At 37.1% G+C, this 20,163-nt stretch overlaps 2 protein-coding genes across 2 annotated transcripts; one reads left to right on the top strand and one right to left on the bottom strand.

Moving 5' to 3' along the window:
* The first annotated feature begins 11,717 nt into the window (after positions 1 to 11,717).
* On the top strand, positions 11,718 to 14,842 carry LOC114262843 (protein ACCELERATED CELL DEATH 6). Its single transcript, XM_028203258.2, has 3 exons — positions 11,718 to 12,628; positions 13,161 to 13,681; positions 14,007 to 14,842. The coding sequence occupies exons 1-3, from the start codon at positions 12,049 to 12,051 to the stop codon at positions 14,601 to 14,603; spliced, it is 1,698 nt and encodes a 565-aa protein (XP_028059059.2). The 5' UTR covers positions 11,718 to 12,048; the 3' UTR covers positions 14,604 to 14,842.
* A 2,756-nt stretch (positions 14,843 to 17,598) lies between these two features.
* Positions 17,599 to 19,545, bottom strand: LOC114304451 (acetyl-CoA-benzylalcohol acetyltransferase-like). The gene has a single exon (XM_028249602.2). The coding sequence runs from the start codon at positions 19,287 to 19,289 to the stop codon at positions 18,021 to 18,023; it is 1,269 nt and encodes a 422-aa protein (XP_028105403.2). The 5' UTR covers positions 19,290 to 19,545; the 3' UTR covers positions 17,599 to 18,020.
* Between the last annotated feature and the right edge of the window lie 618 nt (positions 19,546 to 20,163).

The raw sequence follows: 20,163 nt of genomic DNA, 5'->3' as shown, positions 1-20,163 counted from the left end.
GCTTTGTTCAAAGAGAGAGAGTGAGAGAGAGAGAGAGAGAGAGTGGAGAACTAACAAAAAAAAAAAAGGAAAAAAGGTTAGTAGTCTATTTTTTTTCATTACCGCCCAATATGTCAAAAAATTTCCTCCAAAATTAGTGACAAAATAATTTCCTCACTAAAAAGTCTCAAAATATTAAAAATTATTAGTGACAAAAATATATTTCTCACCAAATGATCTTAAAATATTCAAAATCAAGTTTCTCAAAAAATATATATATAAAATTATTAGTGACGAAAATATATTCCTCACTAATAATTTTATAATTGGTGACAAATTTTTTTCTCACCAAAAGTCTCAAAATTTTGGGGCCAGCCAAAAAAAATTAGTGGGAAAACTTTCGGTGACAAAACTTAATTTTTCCTCACCTAAAAAAAATATTTGTTGACGAAAATAAATTTCGTCACCTATTATTTTTATTTTTTTATTATATGTGACAAAATTTTATAATTCGTCACGAATTATTCTTATTTAGTGAGAAAATTTATTTTCTTCACTACTTTTCGTCACCATAGGTTACTTTTGTTGTAGTGCAATAAATAATGTATGGTAATGCTCTCCATAAAAAGGGGCCAGATGGTTTATTATTGGAATGTTTAGGTCGAAGGGAAGTATTGACAGCCATGACTGAGGTTCATGAAGGCATCTGTGGTGCTCATCAACTTGGTGTGAAGATGAGATGGCTGCTTCAAAGACATTCCTACTATTGGCCAACCATCCTCAAGGACTGCATAGAATATGCTAGAGGTTGCCAAGCATGCCAAAAGCATAGCACAATAAGGCATGTATCCATAACTGATCTGCATGAGGTTGTGAAGCTTTGGCCATTTAGAGGATAGGCTATGGATATGATAGGGAAAATACACCCACCCTCTTCGAAGCATCATTGTTTCATCTTAGTGGCCACAGATTACTTCACTAAGTGGGTCGAAGCTAAGCCATATAAAACTGTAGGCCAGATCAAAGTTATTGGATTCATTAAAGATCTGATCCATATATTTGGCATCCCACAGACTATAACTGTTGATAATGGGACTGTATTTGATGGGAAGATGGTAAAGTCTTTTGTGGCAGAGTTTGGCATTAGCCTTGTTAATTCTACCCCATATTATGCACAAGCCAATGGTCAGACTGAATCATCCAATAAGTCTTTGAAGAAAGGAATACAGAAAGTTGTAGAAGACAATCTCAGGGATTGACATAACTTGCTGTTGGATGTATTGTGGGCTAATAGGACTTCTCCAAGGTCAAGTACAAGAATCACTTCTTATGCTTTAGTATATGAGCATGATACAGTGCTACCTCTGGAAATTAATGTTAAGTCCTTGAGGGTGAGATGCCAGGATCAGTTAGATCTTGGGCAGTACCATCAGAGTATGTGCTTAGAATTAGAAAGTATAGATGAAGCTAGAATTCTGGCATTAAATAGTATTCTTTTTCAAAAGAAGAAGGCAGCCAAAAACTATAATAAGAAAGTCAAGCACATTAACTTTGATAAAGGTGATTTGGTATGGAAGACAATACTCTCAATAGGAATTAAAAGTCATAAGTTTGGCAAATGGTCACCTAACTGGGAAGGACCCTATCAAGTTCATAGAGTCTTGTCTTTGGGAGCATATCATTTGAAAATTTTGAATGGATATGTATATCCCAAGAAGATTAATAGCAGATATTTGAAGCCTTATTATCTAACCGTGTGGGAAACACAAGGAATAAAATAAGTGCTAAATGAAAAGAACATGAAAAGACTCAAATGATAAATAAGAATTTTATTTCATAAAGAGTTGAGTACATGTAGCCATAGATTGGCCCAAAAGTCAGCACAATGTTTCAGTTGTTCCTTTACAATAGATGCTCTATTCTTAAGAGATGGGAACAACTGAATGGCTGTAGCCATCTCCTGTTTTCGATCAGCTAGTCCTTAATTAGTGATCTGCAACTTGGTGGCAGTTCGATTTAAAGCTTGGTTGACTGCTGATAATTCCTCTTCAAGTTGAGCTTTCTTCTCCAATAGTTGAGCTCAAAATTGAGAGACAGAGGAATGTTGTTCCTTCAGTTCTGACACTTCAGCATGTATTTTGAAAACAAAACTCTGGTCACTCAGCAATTTCTCCTCTGCAGCCTTGGCAGCATGACAGATGTTGATGTAAAAATCAATAGTGGCTGTCGCTTGAGATAAAGGACTTGAAACAGTCATGCCGGATTGCTCAACAATCTTATAGCACTAGAGGAAGCCATTTTTTATTATAGGCCTTTGTAAGGCTTTGAAAGGAATTCTCGAGAAGGACGTCAGCAGCTCCAGACAGCTGTCCAAGTCTATTGAAGGCAAGGAAGTCTTACCACTGGAGGAAGAGCTCTCAAAAATTTATAGTAGAGAATCAGCTAGAACTAATGGCTCAGTCTCATTACTAGCTGTTGGAGAGGTGGAAAGTATGTTAAAGAGACTAACTAGCCTAGCTTCGAAGATGTCCACCTCATCCATTGACATTGAAGGTGCAGAAAGAGCTCTGGTAGAAGGAAGAAATTACTGCATATGAATAGGAGAAGAAGGTGGAGTATCTTTAGCAGTCTCTATAGTTTTGGCTACCAGTAGGTCGAGAGAAGAGGGACTGGAGCTAGACAGAGATAATGAACAAGGAATTGGAGAGCTACGAGTACATTCTCTATAGGAATCAGCTATCATTAAAGATGAAGTAACAGTTGGAATTTCCTTGGGAGGAGAAGGAGCAGCAAGGCTTGGAATGAGAGCAAATTGAGTAGAATTGAAAGACAAATGAGGGAAGTATGGAGTTAAGCCAAAAGAAAGAGATGCATGAATACTTGCCCTTAAGAAGGATATGGAAAATACGGGACCAAGAGGTGGAAGTATTGCTTGAATTGGCTTTACAATTCGAGGTCTTTCAACTTCAAATGAGATTGAAGGAGTCCTTGTTGAAGAAGGAGGCAGAGTAGTTGTTGCTGTAAAAGAAGAAACACAAAGTAATGTCAAGTCTCAGTACCAAGAATTTGAGAAAAGAGAATAGAGGCACGAACGAAATTACTGGTTTCAGAAGTAGTAGCTATGATCGGAGAGCTGCGAAGAGTATAGTGTCCAGCAATTTGTTGTTGTCTTGCAACTTCTCTTTGGAGTGCGTCAGCGGCAGCAGCCTCATCTCTAAGCATTTGTTGTTGCCTCCTCTTTTCAGCCTTTTGAAAAACAATAAGCTCTTTGGGATGCTCTGCTTCCACTGCTTTAGCAGATGCTTCGTGAATGGGATCTCCAGTGAAATCAGACAGAGAGACAGTCATTTTCTTCCTTCTCTTCAAGGGTGTTTCTTGCTTTTTTTCTGTCTCTTCTTGTTCTGCTTCCATTTCTCCTATACAAACCTCAAGTATTTTTTCTTCAAGGTCGAATAAGAGCCTTCTCTTCTTCTTTTGTTGTTGTTTCCTTTTCAGAAGATTTAAAGCTTGAACCTTTTGGGGAGAATCTCCCTGAGAGGCACCCGTACCACCTACACCAAAGGAAGAGTTATAAGTAAGGACAAGAGCATCATAAAGGAGGAGAAAAGAAAAGAAACAGGAGTACATACTTTTCTTCGAGGTAGCTCGGGTAACTCTAGAAGGAGTTGAGACTGCAGGAACAGACTTTGTGGTGACAGGCGCAAGAACTGAAGTGGCAGGAGCAGTGGAAGAGGTAACAACTCCAGCTCCTTTGGACTTGGCTTGAGGTACATCCAGCACCATTAACAGATATTGAGGAGGAATGGCCAAATGTGCCTCCATATTAGCCATCCACCAGTTCTTGTACCTTTTCAATATGTTGTCTTGAGGTATGAAGGGGAAGTACTCAAAGTCAATGAAATCCTGGGTGAATTTGGAAGTTGCTTATTCCAATCTAAATCTTTGAACCTTCAGATCCCAGCTGGTAAGGCTTAAATTAGTCTGGCTACAGAGAGGTATTGAGACCCCTTGTGAGAATCCAAATTGCCTAGCGAATTGGGCAGGACAATAGGGCTCAGCAATGCATTTGTAAGCTCTGGGGTTCATAGTCCCAATGAATAATTCTCTAGGAATCAAGATGGAGGCCCACATGTTTTTGTGTTGGGGTGTAGAGCAGGACCTATCACTCAAAAAGGTCCTCAACCAAGATGGGCCAATATTGGCAGGTTCGAAGGGACGGAAGCTGTGAGAAGAGGGAGAAGCTGGGAGTTAGTGGAAGAAAGAAAAGTAAAAAGCAAAGGTGGAAGGATAGAGTGAAACATTGGCTAACTTCATGCCATGGGTAGTAGGGTTTGGCTTCAAAAACTTTAGGCATTTAGATTGTAACTCGGTGAAATATGAAAAAAACCAAAGTTGAAGTATCCAAAATGGACCTCCCTGATTGGCATCTAAGGGTTTCTCACAAAAAATAGGAACAAGCTCTATAGACATGACCTAGAACATATGGAGCTAAGGCCACCTTTCATTGTAAGACAAGGGCTTTGGCAAGAGGGGCAAATTCAGGCATGATCCTCTGAGAAGAGGTGTAGAAAAAGAACTTACAAAGCCAATATAATAGAAAAGAGAAGAATTCCCTATCAATCACAGGGCCCTCTCTTTTATTCACAGCCTTGACAAAGTCACTGTAGGATGAGTTAAGAGAGGGAGGAAAAAAGGGGTTTTGAGGTCAGGATAATCTGGACCAACGGGGGGTACAGTAGGGGACAATCCTAATAGATGGCAGATGTTAAGAACAGTAGGAGCCATCATCCCACATCTAAATTGAAAGAAATTAAAGGTAGAATTCCAAAAGCAAAGGGTAGCAAGAATTAAAAAAGGGTCCTCTGAAATGGTGAACCTGGATAATTGGAGGGTGTCGAAAAGGCAAAACTCCTGAAGATCCAGAGTCCTATCAGGAACGACCCGATCATACCATTCCTCACATTCTAGTCTCACCGTGGGTCAGCAGCGATGAGGGCGGTTCATCCTTTAGCTTTCCCAGTCAAGACCACCTGCGTAGAGGAGACAATGATATTCCAGACGTGGATACAGAGCTAAAATCTTAGTAGGAATCTCCTTGAAGATGGGCCTAAGCACACACTCTTGCTGCTTATGATGACGAAGAATAAAGATGCGTCCGTTAATGGCACTTTTCTCGCCAGTTTTGTATTTCTCACACTTTTCATCAATGATCCTTTTCAAAGCTATGGATGGACTCGCACGCTCCACAACTGGTATTTTCAAGGAAGAAGAAGCCATTGATAGAGAGTTTTCTCAGAAGACGAGGGTAAAGGGAAAAAGCAAGCAAGCAGAAGAAAAAGGGTTTGTGTGTTAGATGATCAAGTGGATTGGGAGCACGAAATAAAAGGGTTTTTAACCTTTGTGTTTGAAAATATACCCAATCGTGGAATTCATAAAGAAGTACTAAAGGTACGAATGCGAAAAGTATCCTTCAATATTGGTAGTTATGGAGGGAAACCATCTCAACTACTGATGTCAGCTTCGAAATAAAATATTTGGCTTCGAAGCCAAAATTTGGTGCCAAAGTCAAATAACAAATGGCTTCGAAGGCAGGAAGTCTACTTCGAAGCACATTCCACACCTAAGGATGTAAGAATGCACAGGTATTTGTTTACTTCAAAAGGATCAAAGACCTGTTTTAGGTTTCTTGATAAGAGTATAATCCTTCGAAGCAAAACTTCAAATACCTTAAGGTAGGAAATTGTTTGTTCTAAGTTTCAAACCAATAGTTGGTTTGATAGTATACAAAAGAAATCACTTTTTTAGAATAAAACAGTGCAGTCCTTAAAAGAGATTTTCATATTTTGAAAAATATAGACTGTTTGTTTGAAACAAAAATTAGTTGATTTTTGTTTGATCGTATTAACCATATGTTGGGGAATTGAATATGATCAAATCAAGTTTCGAAGGACAAAGTTGGGTAATTCAAAGTTGATAGCTGAAGAATTATGTTAGTCCTAGAATCAGTATGAAAGGCAATACTTGTTTTCTCAAAAGAAAAGATTTCATACTTTGGAAGAGTTTGAGTTGGAATGAAGTCAAAGCACATCAATCATACAATTTACAATTGGAATAGTAAATCAGAATCTGATAAATGAAATTCAAAAAGCTCAGTTTTATTGATATGTGCTGTTTACACTAGGATTCATTTGAGTACATTCTCGATTTCGTAAAAATATGGAATGGAGAAAGTTACAAGGTCATGGAATTTAGTCCAACAAAATTCAATAAATGAATACTCTTTCCCTGCTCTATCCTCTATCTTGTCTAGGTTTGGTTTATCTAATTGGTAAGCCCTCAATTAAGAAGAGAGTTGTTGGGCCTTCACTGTGAATTCTATCTCTTTTAGAGCTTTATCTATAGCATCCATCTCCTCTTCTTCATGCACTTCGTTCATAGCAGCATCCTCCCAATACTCAGAATCTTGGCTCTTGACGGCTTCATATTCATCAAGGAGGTTCTCTGCCTCATATTGAACCTAGATTCGAGCAGAAATGGCTTCATCCAGAACTTCACTGGTAATGGAAGCATGGAAGTGCCAGTTGAGCAGGAGAGGAAGTTGGTCTAAAAAGGAATAGAGCTCCATTTGGGCCATAGGGTTAAGGAGATGACTTTGAGACATAATGTCACAAGTCCATAGAATGTTTTTATGGGAAATTCCATTTCGAAGGACTTCAAAGGATAAATGAGAAAATGCAGCAAGCAATATCTGAGCCCTGAGTTACTGATAAGGAGTTGGAAGCGCTAGGACACGGTAAAGGGGGAAGGATCGGCCCTCAGAGAGTGTGACCCTCAACTCATCAATCTAATTTGGATTAGAAGGCAGATGAGGAGTAATCGGAGGTTCCCTGGGCGAATCCAGAAATTCGGGCCTGGTCACACATTCTAGCCAATCAGAAGGGTAAAGTTTTGTTTTTTTGGCTAGAAGTGCAGGACTGATCCCTAGAGCTTCATCAGAACGTGGGACATTTCGAACCATCCGAGATGGCAAAGTAGAAGTATACCATGTTGTAAGCAGATTGTCTTCAAGACTGCGTCTACGGTTAATATGAACATATGGATATACTATAGAACAGCGTCTGGAATGGGGGATTTCAAGAGGGTCATCGAATTCAGGGAAACGATGATGAATACGTTCCCTCGTCTGAGGTTGAGTAGGGGTAGGCCAAATTTCCCAGCCAGAGGTCGTAGAAGAACAAGAAACAGCAACTTCGTCCCACGCGGATGGCTTTGTTGCAGAGGAAGAGCTTCCAATATCCATGATATCAAATTTGTGTTCCAAAGAATCGTAAGCAATAGGTTCTTGGTTCGAAGGTTGATGATTTGTGAAAGCTTCCATAATTTGTGTAAATGGGGGTGAATAAAGGTGGCTAATCAATGCATGAAGGTTCTTTCGAGACGAACAACATTATCAAATAACTCTTCGTGTGCTTGATTAATAAGAAAAGACTTGCTTGGCCATGAAAGATGTACCAGTCCTTTCGAATATTGAGATAGTGTGGGATGATCAAGAGATAGAAGAGAATTTAATGTAAATGTTTCATTGATGAATGACGGTTGCATTTTTGAAAAGTGCAAAGCCCATGCACATTCTAAGACGTGGGTAAAATGCCTTGATCCACTAATATCACCAAGTATTGGGTATATTAGTCCAAGGGGTAATATTGGCTACATATTTTGTATAAGTTAATCACAGTTTAACACATGGCAAGATGAAGGTAATATGGAAAGACAATTCAAGTCTTCAATCATAATCACACACGTGGCAGTTAGCATTGGCTATTATGGATCTATATAGTATGGAATCAGCAGAGAGGTACGAGATGACGTGGCCTTAACGGTTACTCATATTTAAATTCAAATATCAAGAGGGAAGCCTAACTGCAGACATGGCGTAGCGGAGCTAATTGTGAGGAAACATGATCAGCAATCATAGAAGGATGATTCGACGGTTACCATTGAGAAGTATAAATAGCAGAGAAGGTCCTAGAAAGAGCCCCCAGACTCAGATCCAAAAAATCAATTTTATCTACTTTATTTTCCTTTCCAGTTTTTATATTTTTTGTTCTTTACATTCCTGTACTTTAAATTCCTATACTGCACTTCATTCATAGGAGTAGTTTCAAGTAGTCTGCCGCTGTAAACCTCTACGAGGCTGATTTGGATCTTTGTAAGTCTTCTATTTTACTTAATGAAATGTTACAATTGTTCTTCGTTTAATCATTGTCTGCTTAATTCTCCTAAAACAAAGCCACCAGTAAAAATCTTCCTCATTGAGGCTGAAAGAATTAAAACACAATCGTCTGATAATTGGTTGGCAATTAATAATCTGTAAGGACTGATTGATCCTTACTGGTACGTTCAAAATTACAATACTAACCTTCGAAAGCCAAAAAACCAACAATTGTACACTGAAATATTTCACCAGCACAAAAAATAAAAATAAAAATAAAATGTATACAAAATTTTTGTACAAAATAAAATGAATTGAATGGAATACTTTTACTCTAAAACAAAATGCCCATCAGAATGGTTATTAATTGAAAATTTGTCACCATATCATTTTCAATAAATTTTATGTACACCTTTTTTATTTTTATTTTTTTGGTGGGGGGTTTCAGAATTTTCCACTTTGGAAACAACACAATCAACCAACCCTTCGATGGAATTGGGAAATCTACAAGAGCAAGGATCCTCTATAGTGATTTTTCCTTAAAGTTTCCTAAAGTGTTACATTGTGTAGTTGAGATTTACTGTCAAGTCACATCAATTTTTCTGATGTGACTTGCCAGTAAATCTCAACCACACAATGTAGTACTCTAGGAAACTTTAAGAAAATTTCACTCTAGAGGATCCTTGGTGAATCTACAAATAGAGGGCACAAAACGTGGGCCAGTATATATATATATTTGTAAGATTATAATTTTCCACTTCAAAGAAAATAGAATCAATCAACACTTTGAACAAAGTTGACAAATTTATAAAGAACCAAGACAAAACTTCACCTAATGCAAATTTTTAGTTTTTTTTTGTAAGATTAAAATTTTCCAATCATTGCACCTCAAATTAAGAGGTTGGTCATTTGAATCTCTTTACTAATTTGTGGATCTTATCTACCGTTTATTTATTAGATTTTTTTTTTTTCACTTTAAGGATTTCTTTGAATTAATTATGTATTATATTTAATTATTATTATGATTATAATTTATTATAATATTACATATAGAAATATTTTTAAAAATTTTAAAACATCATAATCAGTCACATGCCGTATGATCAAAGTTGAAAATTTTGAAAATAGAATAGTCAATATATTTATTAGACTAGTAGTAGAGCAAATAAAGGAGAGACAAATATTCTAGGGACCATTAGACTGACATGGTATCAATATAAATTAAGAATAAACAAATAAAAAAATTATAATTATAATTATTAATATTCATAATATTTTTCACTTCTTTGTAATTAATTTTTCCTGACTCTTATTTTCCCAATATTCTAACTAGTGATTTGGTACACTAGACAAATAGATGTGTGCATCAACTTTTATCCACAAATCAATCTTAAAATAGGAGAGATCACTAGGATTTATATCCTATACCATGTGTTGATCACAAGAGAAAAAGATCTTATATTAAAAATCTCATTAGTTGATATCAATACTCTTAACGCGCTAATTCTCTTCAACAAATTTATAGACACAGCCAATTATAAAATCACTGACAAAAATATAGTTGGAGTATTGTGAGTAAGCAATCTCTTGAGTGATGGGTCTCATTAACTGAAGTGTTCCTGATTGAGAGAGGCTTCTTTTCAGTTTATATAGTGGACTAGAGCGAATTATTGAGCCCATGGGTCCATCATAGGTCCCGTTTTAATAATCCAAACAGATCAATGTGTAAAACTCTTTGAATACTTTATCTCTGTAAAAAATCACGTTGATTGGATATCGATTGTTACTTGATTGGATTAGATTTTTGTCAATAATTTATTTAAAAAATTATATTTACCGTTGGCAAAAATCTAATCCAATCAAATAGCTATCGATACCTGATCAATGTAACAGGGATAAAATACTTGACGAGTTTTACAGATTGAACGGTTTAGATTATCAAAATAAGACCCGTAGTAGACTTTCACGGGCCCAACAGTATCCGCCAATCATCAGACTAAAGAGAAGCCTGACGCTTCGTGATTATAGTCAATTTTGTAGTTGGTTTTTGTATTAATAATATTACTAAAATCTATTTTTTGGGATGATAACATTGATAATAAGTTTGTATACAAAAATAATAATAATTGATTACATAATTTATGTGAGTGTATGTGGTCGGTTCTGTTGTTTATTTTTGCATTTTCGCTACAACAAACTAGCTTCTATTTTTTTTTATTTTTTGGAATGGATACAAAAGAGTACAAATAGACATATCAATAAGAATGGTGGTGTAGCAAATGTATCATAATTATTGGAGAAGACATTTCAATTAGATTGTCACATACTCTCAGTCAAGCTTATGGAAAATTCTAGTCAAGAAAAAAAATAGAGAAAATAACTGCATGGTGGGTGTAGTAAAACAAAATACAAAAACATAAAAAAAATAGTATTTCAATTATGAAAATTGTATAAACTAAAATCTCTAATTTGGTTTTGTATCCATAATATTACCAAATTCTCTTTTTTGGGATCATAATATTAATAATAAGTTTGTATAAAAAAAAAATTTAATAAGTAACTACAAACTAGCTTATTTCAGCATTTCCGCAACACTAGACTAGCTTTTATTATAATTTTTTAGGACAAATTATGACGGTTATTCATATATTTTAATCATTGTGTCATTTTGATTTTTGTAATTTTAATTAACTCGATTTTGATCCCAAAATTATGACTTTATCTCAAATTAATCTAATTAATTACAACTCTTAGCATATTTTTATGAAAACTATGTATGTAAGTTTCATGTGTCATATTTTTAATGACAAAATTATAATTTACTTAATTTAGTGAGTTAACCTCAAATTTAGTGATATAATTTTTCATAAAAAAATATTAAAATTATGATCAATTAAACCACATTAACACAAAATTTAAAATTAAAAATCAAAATTGAATCAATTGAACATATATCATAATTGTTGGAGAAGGCATTCCAATCCGTTAATCAAGTTCAATACCCAGATCAAGAAAATAATAATAATAATAATAATTGAAGTTTGCAAAACACCAATCGTCTTCTCCCTAATGATTCTATTTACAATTCTGTCCAGTCCGATTACGGGTCCCGTTTTGATAATTTGAACCGTTCAATGTGTAGAACTCGTCGAGTAGGCATATAAAAAATCACGTTGATCGGATATCGATAGCTATGTGATCAAAACAGATTTTTGTCACCGTTAATTTATTCACCGTCCATTTTTTTATACAAAACTGATTTGATCACATAGCTATCGATATCCGATTAACGTGAATTTTTATAAATGTATAGTACTCGACGAGTTCTATACATTGAACGGTTCAGATTATCAAAACGAGACCCGTGGTAGGCCCCCACATACCCAACAACATGGTCCAATCTGATTAAGGACTGGACAGAAGGCATGCTCATTTAAGTAAGGTGTCTAAGCACAAAATACAATCATTATTAATAACAAAGATTATTTCAAAGTAATTATAGCATAAAATCCTAATCCCAACCACCAACTGCACCCCAAAAGACTATGACCAAACAACCCTATGCCCTATTTAAACAACCGTATGCATCTAAAATATTGGCCTACTTATAGAAGTGAATTACGAGGAAGCATCTCAGCAAAAACACTCTTCCCCCACAACTGTCTGCGGTCTGAGGAGGAAGAGGACCACCACCATGCAGTTTCCTGGTTCTGATGCCAATATACTCTTCAAAATTGACCATAACCCAATTCAGTCAATCAAAGGCATGACTTCATAGACCTTCCCTTGTATTTATATTAAATTAGGCCACACCAAAGAGATCGTCTCTAGTCTAGACTAGTCTTTAGACCACTCATATGGATAGGAAGCTATTCAAAGCCGCCATGGATGGCCATGTCCACATCCTCAAGCAATGCAATCAACTTGAATGCCAATCAACACCAACCAGCAACACTGTCCTCCACATTGCATCCCTCTATGGCCGATCCCAATGCGTTGAACATGTTCTGTCTACGTGCACGGCCCTTTTGAAGACGGTGAATAAGAAAGGCGAAACTCCGCTCCATATTGCTGCCAAGAAAGGCTATGCTGACATAGTCGTGGCCCTGATTGAGTGCGCAAGGACTCAGGGGAACGATATGGAGAGCGGGGTTGGAGTGGTGGAGGAAATGGTGAGGATGGTGAATGAGGAGAAGGACACTGCGTTGCATATGGCCGCGAGGAACGGGTGGGTGAAGGTGGGGGAGTTGTTGGTGAGGGAAGATCCGGAGTTCGAGTACTATGGCAACCGGGCTGGGGAAAGCCCGCTTTACTTGGCCGTGGAGGGGGGGCTTAGGGAGTTGGTGTTTGTGATTTTGGACAAGGGGAGTTCCCCGGCTCATGGTGGGCCCATGGGGAGAACCGCCTTGCATGCAGCTGTGATTCGCAACGACAAAGGTAGATGTTAATGTAAAATGTAAATTGTAAAATGTAAACATACCATCCACTCCACCTACCACCTCCACTACCACCCACATCATTATTGCCATCTTTTGATCAAGTTAACCAAAGTCGGGTTTGTACTGCCCTGCCCTAATTTTCCCTGACAATGATATGGTTTGAGGCAGGCACTACAAACCCGTCTCCATTTCATCCTGTTGCAATCCCTATCATCAACTGCCTTTGATTAGGATGAATTTTGTGAAAATGCTAAAAGTATGAATTTGTTGATTTTGATTGCAAAATTTAACATGACAAATTTGGTGAAAATGCCAAAAAGTATAAACAGAGAAATTTTGGTTGCAAAATTTAAGCTGATAAATTTAGTGATAATGCCAAAAGTATGGATTCAGCTTTTTGGGTCAAAAATTTAAGCTGATAATTTTCTCCATCATAGCAAAACTAATCCTGCAACCAATTATGTTTCCCTTTTTCGATCAGAAGGTCATTTAGCCTAACATTTCTGTCAAATTTATTGTTTTTATGGCAGGAATGACATTAAAAATATTGGAAAAAAAGAAATTTCTAACCGAAATAGCTGATGAAGATGGATGGACACCGCTTCACTACGCTGCACACTTCAACCATGTCAAGATGGTCAGACTGCTACTAAGACAGGAAAAATCAGCAGCATACACCCCAAACAAAGAAGGCAAGACAGCTCTCCACATTGCAGCTAGTCGAGGTCACACAGAGTCAATGCAAGAGCTCGTTTCCCAGTGTCCCGATTGCTGTGAGCTTGTCGATGGCAGAGGACAGAATGCTCTTCATGTTGCTGTGGAAAACAACGAAGCCGGCTCTGTGGGGTTAATGTTAAAGAATCCCTTATTTGGCAGCCTCATAAATGAGAAGGATGTCAATGGGAACACGCCTCTGCATCTCTTGGCGACTTGGGGCTGCTATATTCGGTCACTTATTATTGAACCGAGGGTGGATAAGTCTGCATATAATGCGGAGAACTTGACAGCCCTCGACATTGCAACGTGCACTCATCAATTCTCAACATTGAAGGTATGTCAAACACAGATTTGATTCAGTTTAACATTGATACAATATGTGTTTTTTTTTTGTAATGCACAAATGCTTTTCGTACACCAGCTTCTTTCTTAGGGGATTTTCACCATCATAATCTGAGAAAAGAAAAGAAAATAAGGTAGCAAGCTTGACCAACATGTTCACAATTACATTAGTTGGAATAAGAATCTTACTGTGCTAAATACAATTTCAATAGTTGTTTTGCTCAAATAATTCAAATTAATTAATCTTCTTTTTTTGAATTTTGAATTTTCTCATTTCAAATTTTCACCTTTTAACTGACCATAATGAATAAAAACAGAGTCTTGTAAGGCGAGAACTAGCATTAGCCGGTGCAAAAGGAGGCCTAAGGAAGGTAATTAACAAAGACGAGGGCGAAAAAGGGGACACAGCACGCGAACACCTCAAAAAAGTAGGGGAAACACATCTGATAGTAGCTGCGCTCATAGCAACTGTGACTTTCACAGCTGGTTTCACCTTACCAGGCGGTAACAGCAGCAACAATATGGCTCCAATCCAAGGCGATGCAATTTTTACAAGACAGGCCGCTTTCAAAGCGTTTTTTGTCACGGACACCGTGGCCATGGTGCTTTCAACTTCTGCGGTGTTCATTTACTTCATCACCGCGCTTTATGCAAACCAAACCAAGCTTTTCAACCGCGTAATTTGGGCATTTTGCCTCACAATCTTGGCTATGGGAGCAATGGTGCTTGCGTTCGTGACAGGCACGTATGCGACTTTGGGAAATCCGTCAGGACTTGCCATTGCCACGTGTGTCGTTGGGTGTTGCTTCTTCTTGGTCAATTTCTTTGTGCTCAAAAAGTTGTATTTGGACAAGATTTCAAGAAGATCACGCTTATGCGGTAATTGCCATGGACACGGACATGGAGTTGTATAAAATTAAGCACACCAACACTCATCAAGTTAGATTTTGTTTGTATTTGCCAATTGTACAAATATATATGTACAAACAAATAATTAGTAAGCAATAGCTTTGATGAGATTGTGATGAAAGATGGATCCAAATCTCAAGCTTGTTTGCTCTCTTTTCTTAGTCAGTATTCAATTTTGTTATATGAGTTTGAAGCTAATAAAGAGTGGTTAGAATAAATAATAATAATAATAACTTTCATTTCATTCATTTGTTCGTTCTTATTTTTTTTTTTCCTTCACAAATTATTCCTTAAATGATTGATCTAAATACAACGATATGCTTTGACTAACAAGTAAAAGCTAAAGCATCGCCATCCCGTGGTTCCAACGCAAGCAAGTCATTCTCATCCAAACTCACCCATGCCTCAATTCCATCCCCACAAGTGCTTACCCAATCTGGCTTTCCCTACTCAAAATCAGAGCTTCATACACATTAAATCTACACCAACTTGTAAAATGCTGAACCTCATATTTCTTCACTCACCTCTATGTCTGCCTCGCTCGCCATCGACAATATCACATAGCCATTTTCTGCTTTAGTAAACCTCTCTGTGGATTCCCTTATTGCATCCTCTATCAGACCTGCCTACTCATTCAGCTCCAACTCGCTCTTGTCTGCTTTAAATCGGATTAAAACAAATGTAAGTGGGTTCCCGAAAGAGTTCTCTAGCACGGGCAGACCTGTTCTTGTTCTTCCACGCAAGATAATCCTTCGAGTCTCCGTGTTTAGATTGGGACATGCTGGTGAGGGACTTCCATATCAATGTTGTTGCCGCCACGACACGTGTTGTGGGGTGGTGGCATTTGGTGGCGGAGGAGCCACCGCAGGTGGTTGTGCGTTTGTTCTTCAGGGCTTGTATTACCTCTCTTGAAGCTCCAAAAAAAAATTCAATAACGGTAATACATGACGTGTATTATTGTTCAATCATTAATTCTATTCATTAAGAGCATCTCTAACGGTTTACCAAATTTTTTACCAAATCTGAGTAAAAAAAAGATCATTTTCTCAATCTGATACAGACTGCTCCAATGGTTGTCATCAAAGCAGGGGTCGACCAGTTAGTGTATTTATTTATTTTTTTTACCTCTTTGAATCTTTTGACCTGTTTGAACCAACCTATTTTCAAGGGAACCGGTCGACCGGTTGGTCAATTGACCGGTCGACCGGTTAGTTGACCAGTTAGTTTCCTCCAACGGTCACGCACAGTAAATTGGTGAACTTTTTCTCCTGTTCTCCCTTTGATGAAAATTTTGATGAATTCGCGTTTTGATACCAATTTGATGAAACCATTGGAGCTGCAAAAAGTGACTTTTTCACTAAATTTCAAATCTGATGCAAGATTTGGTGAAGCGTTGGAGATGGTCTAATCAAGCTGGACGATCCAAAATTTTAAAGCCCACACCCTATTCATGTGCTTAAAAATATAGGTTTATGGGCTTCGAGAGGGTTTGGACCCATATGGACTTAATTTAGGCTTTAATTTAGAATTTTTTTTATTAAATTCAAAATTTATTAGGAAAAATAAAAACTATAATGCAAAATTTTAAAATTCATCACAATAATTAACATTAAATATTGAATCATGAAAAATAAAATTAGTGTAATGAAACAAAAATGCTAGAGATTCCAAAAATTCTATCAAAATTTCTACTAAATGTTTCACATGTGTGTGGGACTCGCATGGGACACACATGATGTGGGTCTTACACTAATGTGAGATATTTGGTAAAAATTTTGATAGAATTTTTGGGTTTTTAGCATTACTTTTACTGAAATACAAAATTACATTTATTATGATTATGTTATTAAATTGTATACATCTTTAATATTGTGTAAATATAATTACTAATTTACTAGGCATGTTACTTATTTTGTTTTTCAATTTTAATCTTGTTCATTTCACTAAAAATGCATATGTTCAAAAAATGCATATTTTAATCTTATTTTGTATTCATTATTTAGTGTATATAGGCCTAGTAAGGGTCTTTGGGGGGGATGCATTTATGGGCCGAGGCTTATAGGCCAGGGCATGGGTCATACCCTTTTGGTCCAAAACCTGCACCTAATTTTGGGCCCAGCCATATTTGGGCCTATATTGGGCTAAACCCCGATAAGCTAGACCAGGACTTTTCCGATCCATGGACTCTAGGCTTTTTGATGAGTCTAGCACGTAATTGATTCTTTAGCCATAAAATTATTGATCAATTGTTGGATATTCAGTGCTCGTTTGGGATGGCTTTTGGCTATTTGATTATTTTAATCTAATTAAAAAAATTGTATTTGAGATGATTTTTTATTTTTTATTTTTTTGTAATTAAATTGATGGTTGTGAGAGAAAAAATGAAATACTTATCATTTAAATGTTACATTTTGCCTTATTAAATATTTTATTTTATTTTATTTATTATTTTTTTTTTTTGACTAAAATAACCACTGAAGAATTTTATATACACAAACGTCATCATCTCAGGAAAATAATGGGTTTGCATAGTGGAGATTGAATGGATGAAATGTGAATTAAAATATGATGAATCTAAGCTATAAATAAAGTAAAATTTTTGAGGTTGTATTATTACTATTTTATATAACAATTCTTGTCTTCTGATTCTTGATGGAAAGACATTGATGAAGAACATGGGACCAATTATGAGGTTGTAATATTACTATTTTATATAATAATTCTTGTCTTCTGATTGTAGATGGAAAGACGTTGACGAAGAACATGGGACCAGCTATAACGTCCAATTCAAGAACTTGAGAAGTAAAAAAAAAAAACACTGCGTAATGTTAGAAGCCCCAATATTTTTATCAATTATTTTATTAAATATTTTACATAAGTGTAAGTTTTATCATATGAGTGTGGGTTCACACACATATGAGACATTTGATAAAAATGTTAGAATCTCTATCATTTTCCAAAAACACTTGGTAAATCAAATACAAGGAATCCAGAAGGAGATTGAAATTACAAAGACTTCACTATCATATATATTTTCAAATTCAAGAACTTTGATAGCAAAACCAGAAGAAAAACAAATTGCAAATGCATAGCCCTTAAGCAATCCAACAAATCTTACAAACTATTTGCTCTTTGAGAGCTAGCAGCTGAGAGAATTGTGATCAATTGAGAGATTTGAGGAGAGATTTGGAAAATGAAAGGGAAAAGTTAGGTGAAATATGAATAAAATATACCTATATTTCACTTAGTTTCACACACCTTTTCCCTTTTCCTTTCCAAATCCCTCCTCAAATCTCCTAACCAAACACAAACATAAAGTGTCATTGTCGCATGGGCCAAGTGCAAAATAGTAAAACTTTGAAATATGAAACAGTTCTCGCCTTAACAATATGATATATGTCATATCAGTAACGATATTGCTTTTACCGAGAAGTGAAGGCCAGTATGTCTTGATTGCGTTCAAATTCAACCATGTCCTTCTCAGCCAAGCTCACCCAGGCATCAATTCCACCACCACGCTTATTTTCTATCAGACAAACCACTTCATAATTGCATGTACTGCTCACCCAAACAGGCTTTCCCCACCCAAAATCAGCCTCATACAAAGGCAGCCCACACCAACTAGCACACAAGTGAACATCCACACTCTGGTTATGATGTTTCTCTCTTCTTGGTTCTCCGAAAGACCTACTCACCATCGCGCAAAGATCATCCACACTATTCGTTTTTGCAGGGTCAACATCCCTCCTTGCATTGCCCAACAGACTCACTAAGTCACCCAACTCCATCTTCTTCTCATCCGCCACGAATCGCTCGCTAAAAAGCATCGAAAGGTTCCCAAAACAATTCTCTGGCGTGGAAATCGCAGTGTTACCCCTCAAATTCATTGGATGGACGAGTAAAGAGTCCCTTAAGTGTCCGTGTTTCGCTCGTGCCACCCCGATGAGAGACTTCCATATGAGTGCTGCCACAACCGCCACCCGGGTAGGCGGTCTCAGGGCAGAGATACAAGCGGGCCGGGCTTTCTCTATCAAGGCCTGTATTGCCACCCCACCGAAAAAGAACCTTTTCATGACAATCTTGGCTTGGGCTTTCGCAGTGGTGGAAGGAGGATTCGGAGGCAACAGATCGCTTGCCGGGAAAAGAGAGCCCAACTCAAAACTCGGGCTGATCACATCTTCGATCCCGGCTTTATTCGCAGCAGCCCACCCATTAACAAACGTGATGATTGAAAATGCATCAGCAACTTTGTGTGAAGCACTCACTCCGACCACTAGCCCGCCGCAGTCAAACATGTTGACCTGAATCTCCACCAGCGGACCGCCAATGTCCAATGGTAAAAACTGATTGAGAAGATCGGCATTGGGCCCACCGTGAAGAAAATCATCCAGCTGTCCGTTTACACGAGTTCTAATAAAGTGAACCCCTTCGTCGTTGCAGTCAATCAAAAGATCACCCTTTATTAATCTCCCGGCAAGCGGGTAAAATTTGGTCAGGGTTTGAGCTAATGATTGTTCCAATTGTGCACATCTTTCATTGTCGTCCACTTTGGTGCATGAAGAGTAGTAGAATATCATGTTGAGGTATGTGGGAGGAATAAGCTGATCCATGAAAGATAGCTTGAGATGATGACGTGGAGTTGGAGTTGATGGTTTTATCAACTTCTTGGAAAGGATTTGAGGCTTCATCATGATAGTCGTGAGGAGTTTGTTTGTTGTTTTTTTTTTTGTTTTTTTTTTTTTTTTTGGTACTTGGTACTTGATAGAAAAAAGGAAAGCGGAGAATTTTTTAGTAGTGGCAGTGTGGAGAGTGAAATGGTTTCGGATATATTTATATAGCAAGCTATAATGTAGGATAATAATGGGGAACCATATGGAATTATTTTTGTTTTTTTTTTTTTTTTTGAAATCTATGGTAAGAGGAAAATGTTATAAATTTTAAATTTTTTACTAAGTAAATGATCAAATATTTTATATGTGTAAAGTTCACACTCATGTGAGGTATTTAATCATTTATTTAATAAAAAAATTATAAATATTGTAAAATATTTGATCATTTATTTAATAAAAAATTTAATATTTCTGACATTGTCGTGAAAAAGTTTGTCTTTTTGTCGGTAAGTTTAGGTGCCATTTGGTAACACTTACGTTTTCAGTTTTCAATTTATATTTACAAAAATTTTAAAAACTCAAATAAAAACTTGATTGGTAAATTTTTAATGTATTGTCTCAGTTTATAAATTTGGCCAAAAAATATAAACTCAAAAAATGTGTTTCCGTTTTGAGTTTTGAGTTTTTTTTTTTTTACCACCCAACACTAGCCACCACCTGCAACCATTTTCCACCACCGTCTTCCGCCACCACCCCCCACCACCCCCTACCACCACCACTCACCACCCACCTGCCACCAACCAGCCACCAGCCACCACCACCCACCTGCCACCCACTCGCCACCACCAATTACCCCCAGCCACCACTACCACCACCACCACCCACCTGTCACCCACCCGCCGCCACCTGCCACCCGCCACTATCATCCATCCGCCCACCACCACCACCCGCCACC

The sequence above is a fragment of the Camellia sinensis genome, chromosome 2 (genome assembly GCF_055761805.1).
Source record: "Camellia sinensis isolate YWXY chromosome 2, ASM5576180v1, whole genome shotgun sequence".
NCBI lineage: Eukaryota > Viridiplantae > Streptophyta > Magnoliopsida > Ericales > Theaceae > Camellia > Camellia sinensis.
This window is presented reverse-complemented; position numbering and strand designations above follow the sequence as displayed.

Bases quoted from the DNA above. Each gene is read 5' to 3' on its own strand.
- LOC114304451 (XM_028249602.2), bottom strand. From the start codon at position 19,289: ATGATGAAGCCTCAAATCCTTTCCAAGAAGTTGATAAAACCATCAACT.
- LOC114262843 (XM_028203258.2), top strand. From the start codon at position 12,049: ATGGATAGGAAGCTATTCAAAGCCGCCATGGATGGCCATGTCCACATC. The intron at 12,629-13,160 runs GTAGATGTTAAT...TTTTTATGGCAG, and splicing joins TGTGATTCGCAACGACAAAG to GAATGACATTAAAAATATTG. The intron at 13,682-14,006 runs GTATGTCAAACA...GAATAAAAACAG, and splicing joins ATCAATTCTCAACATTGAAG to AGTCTTGTAAGGCGAGAACT.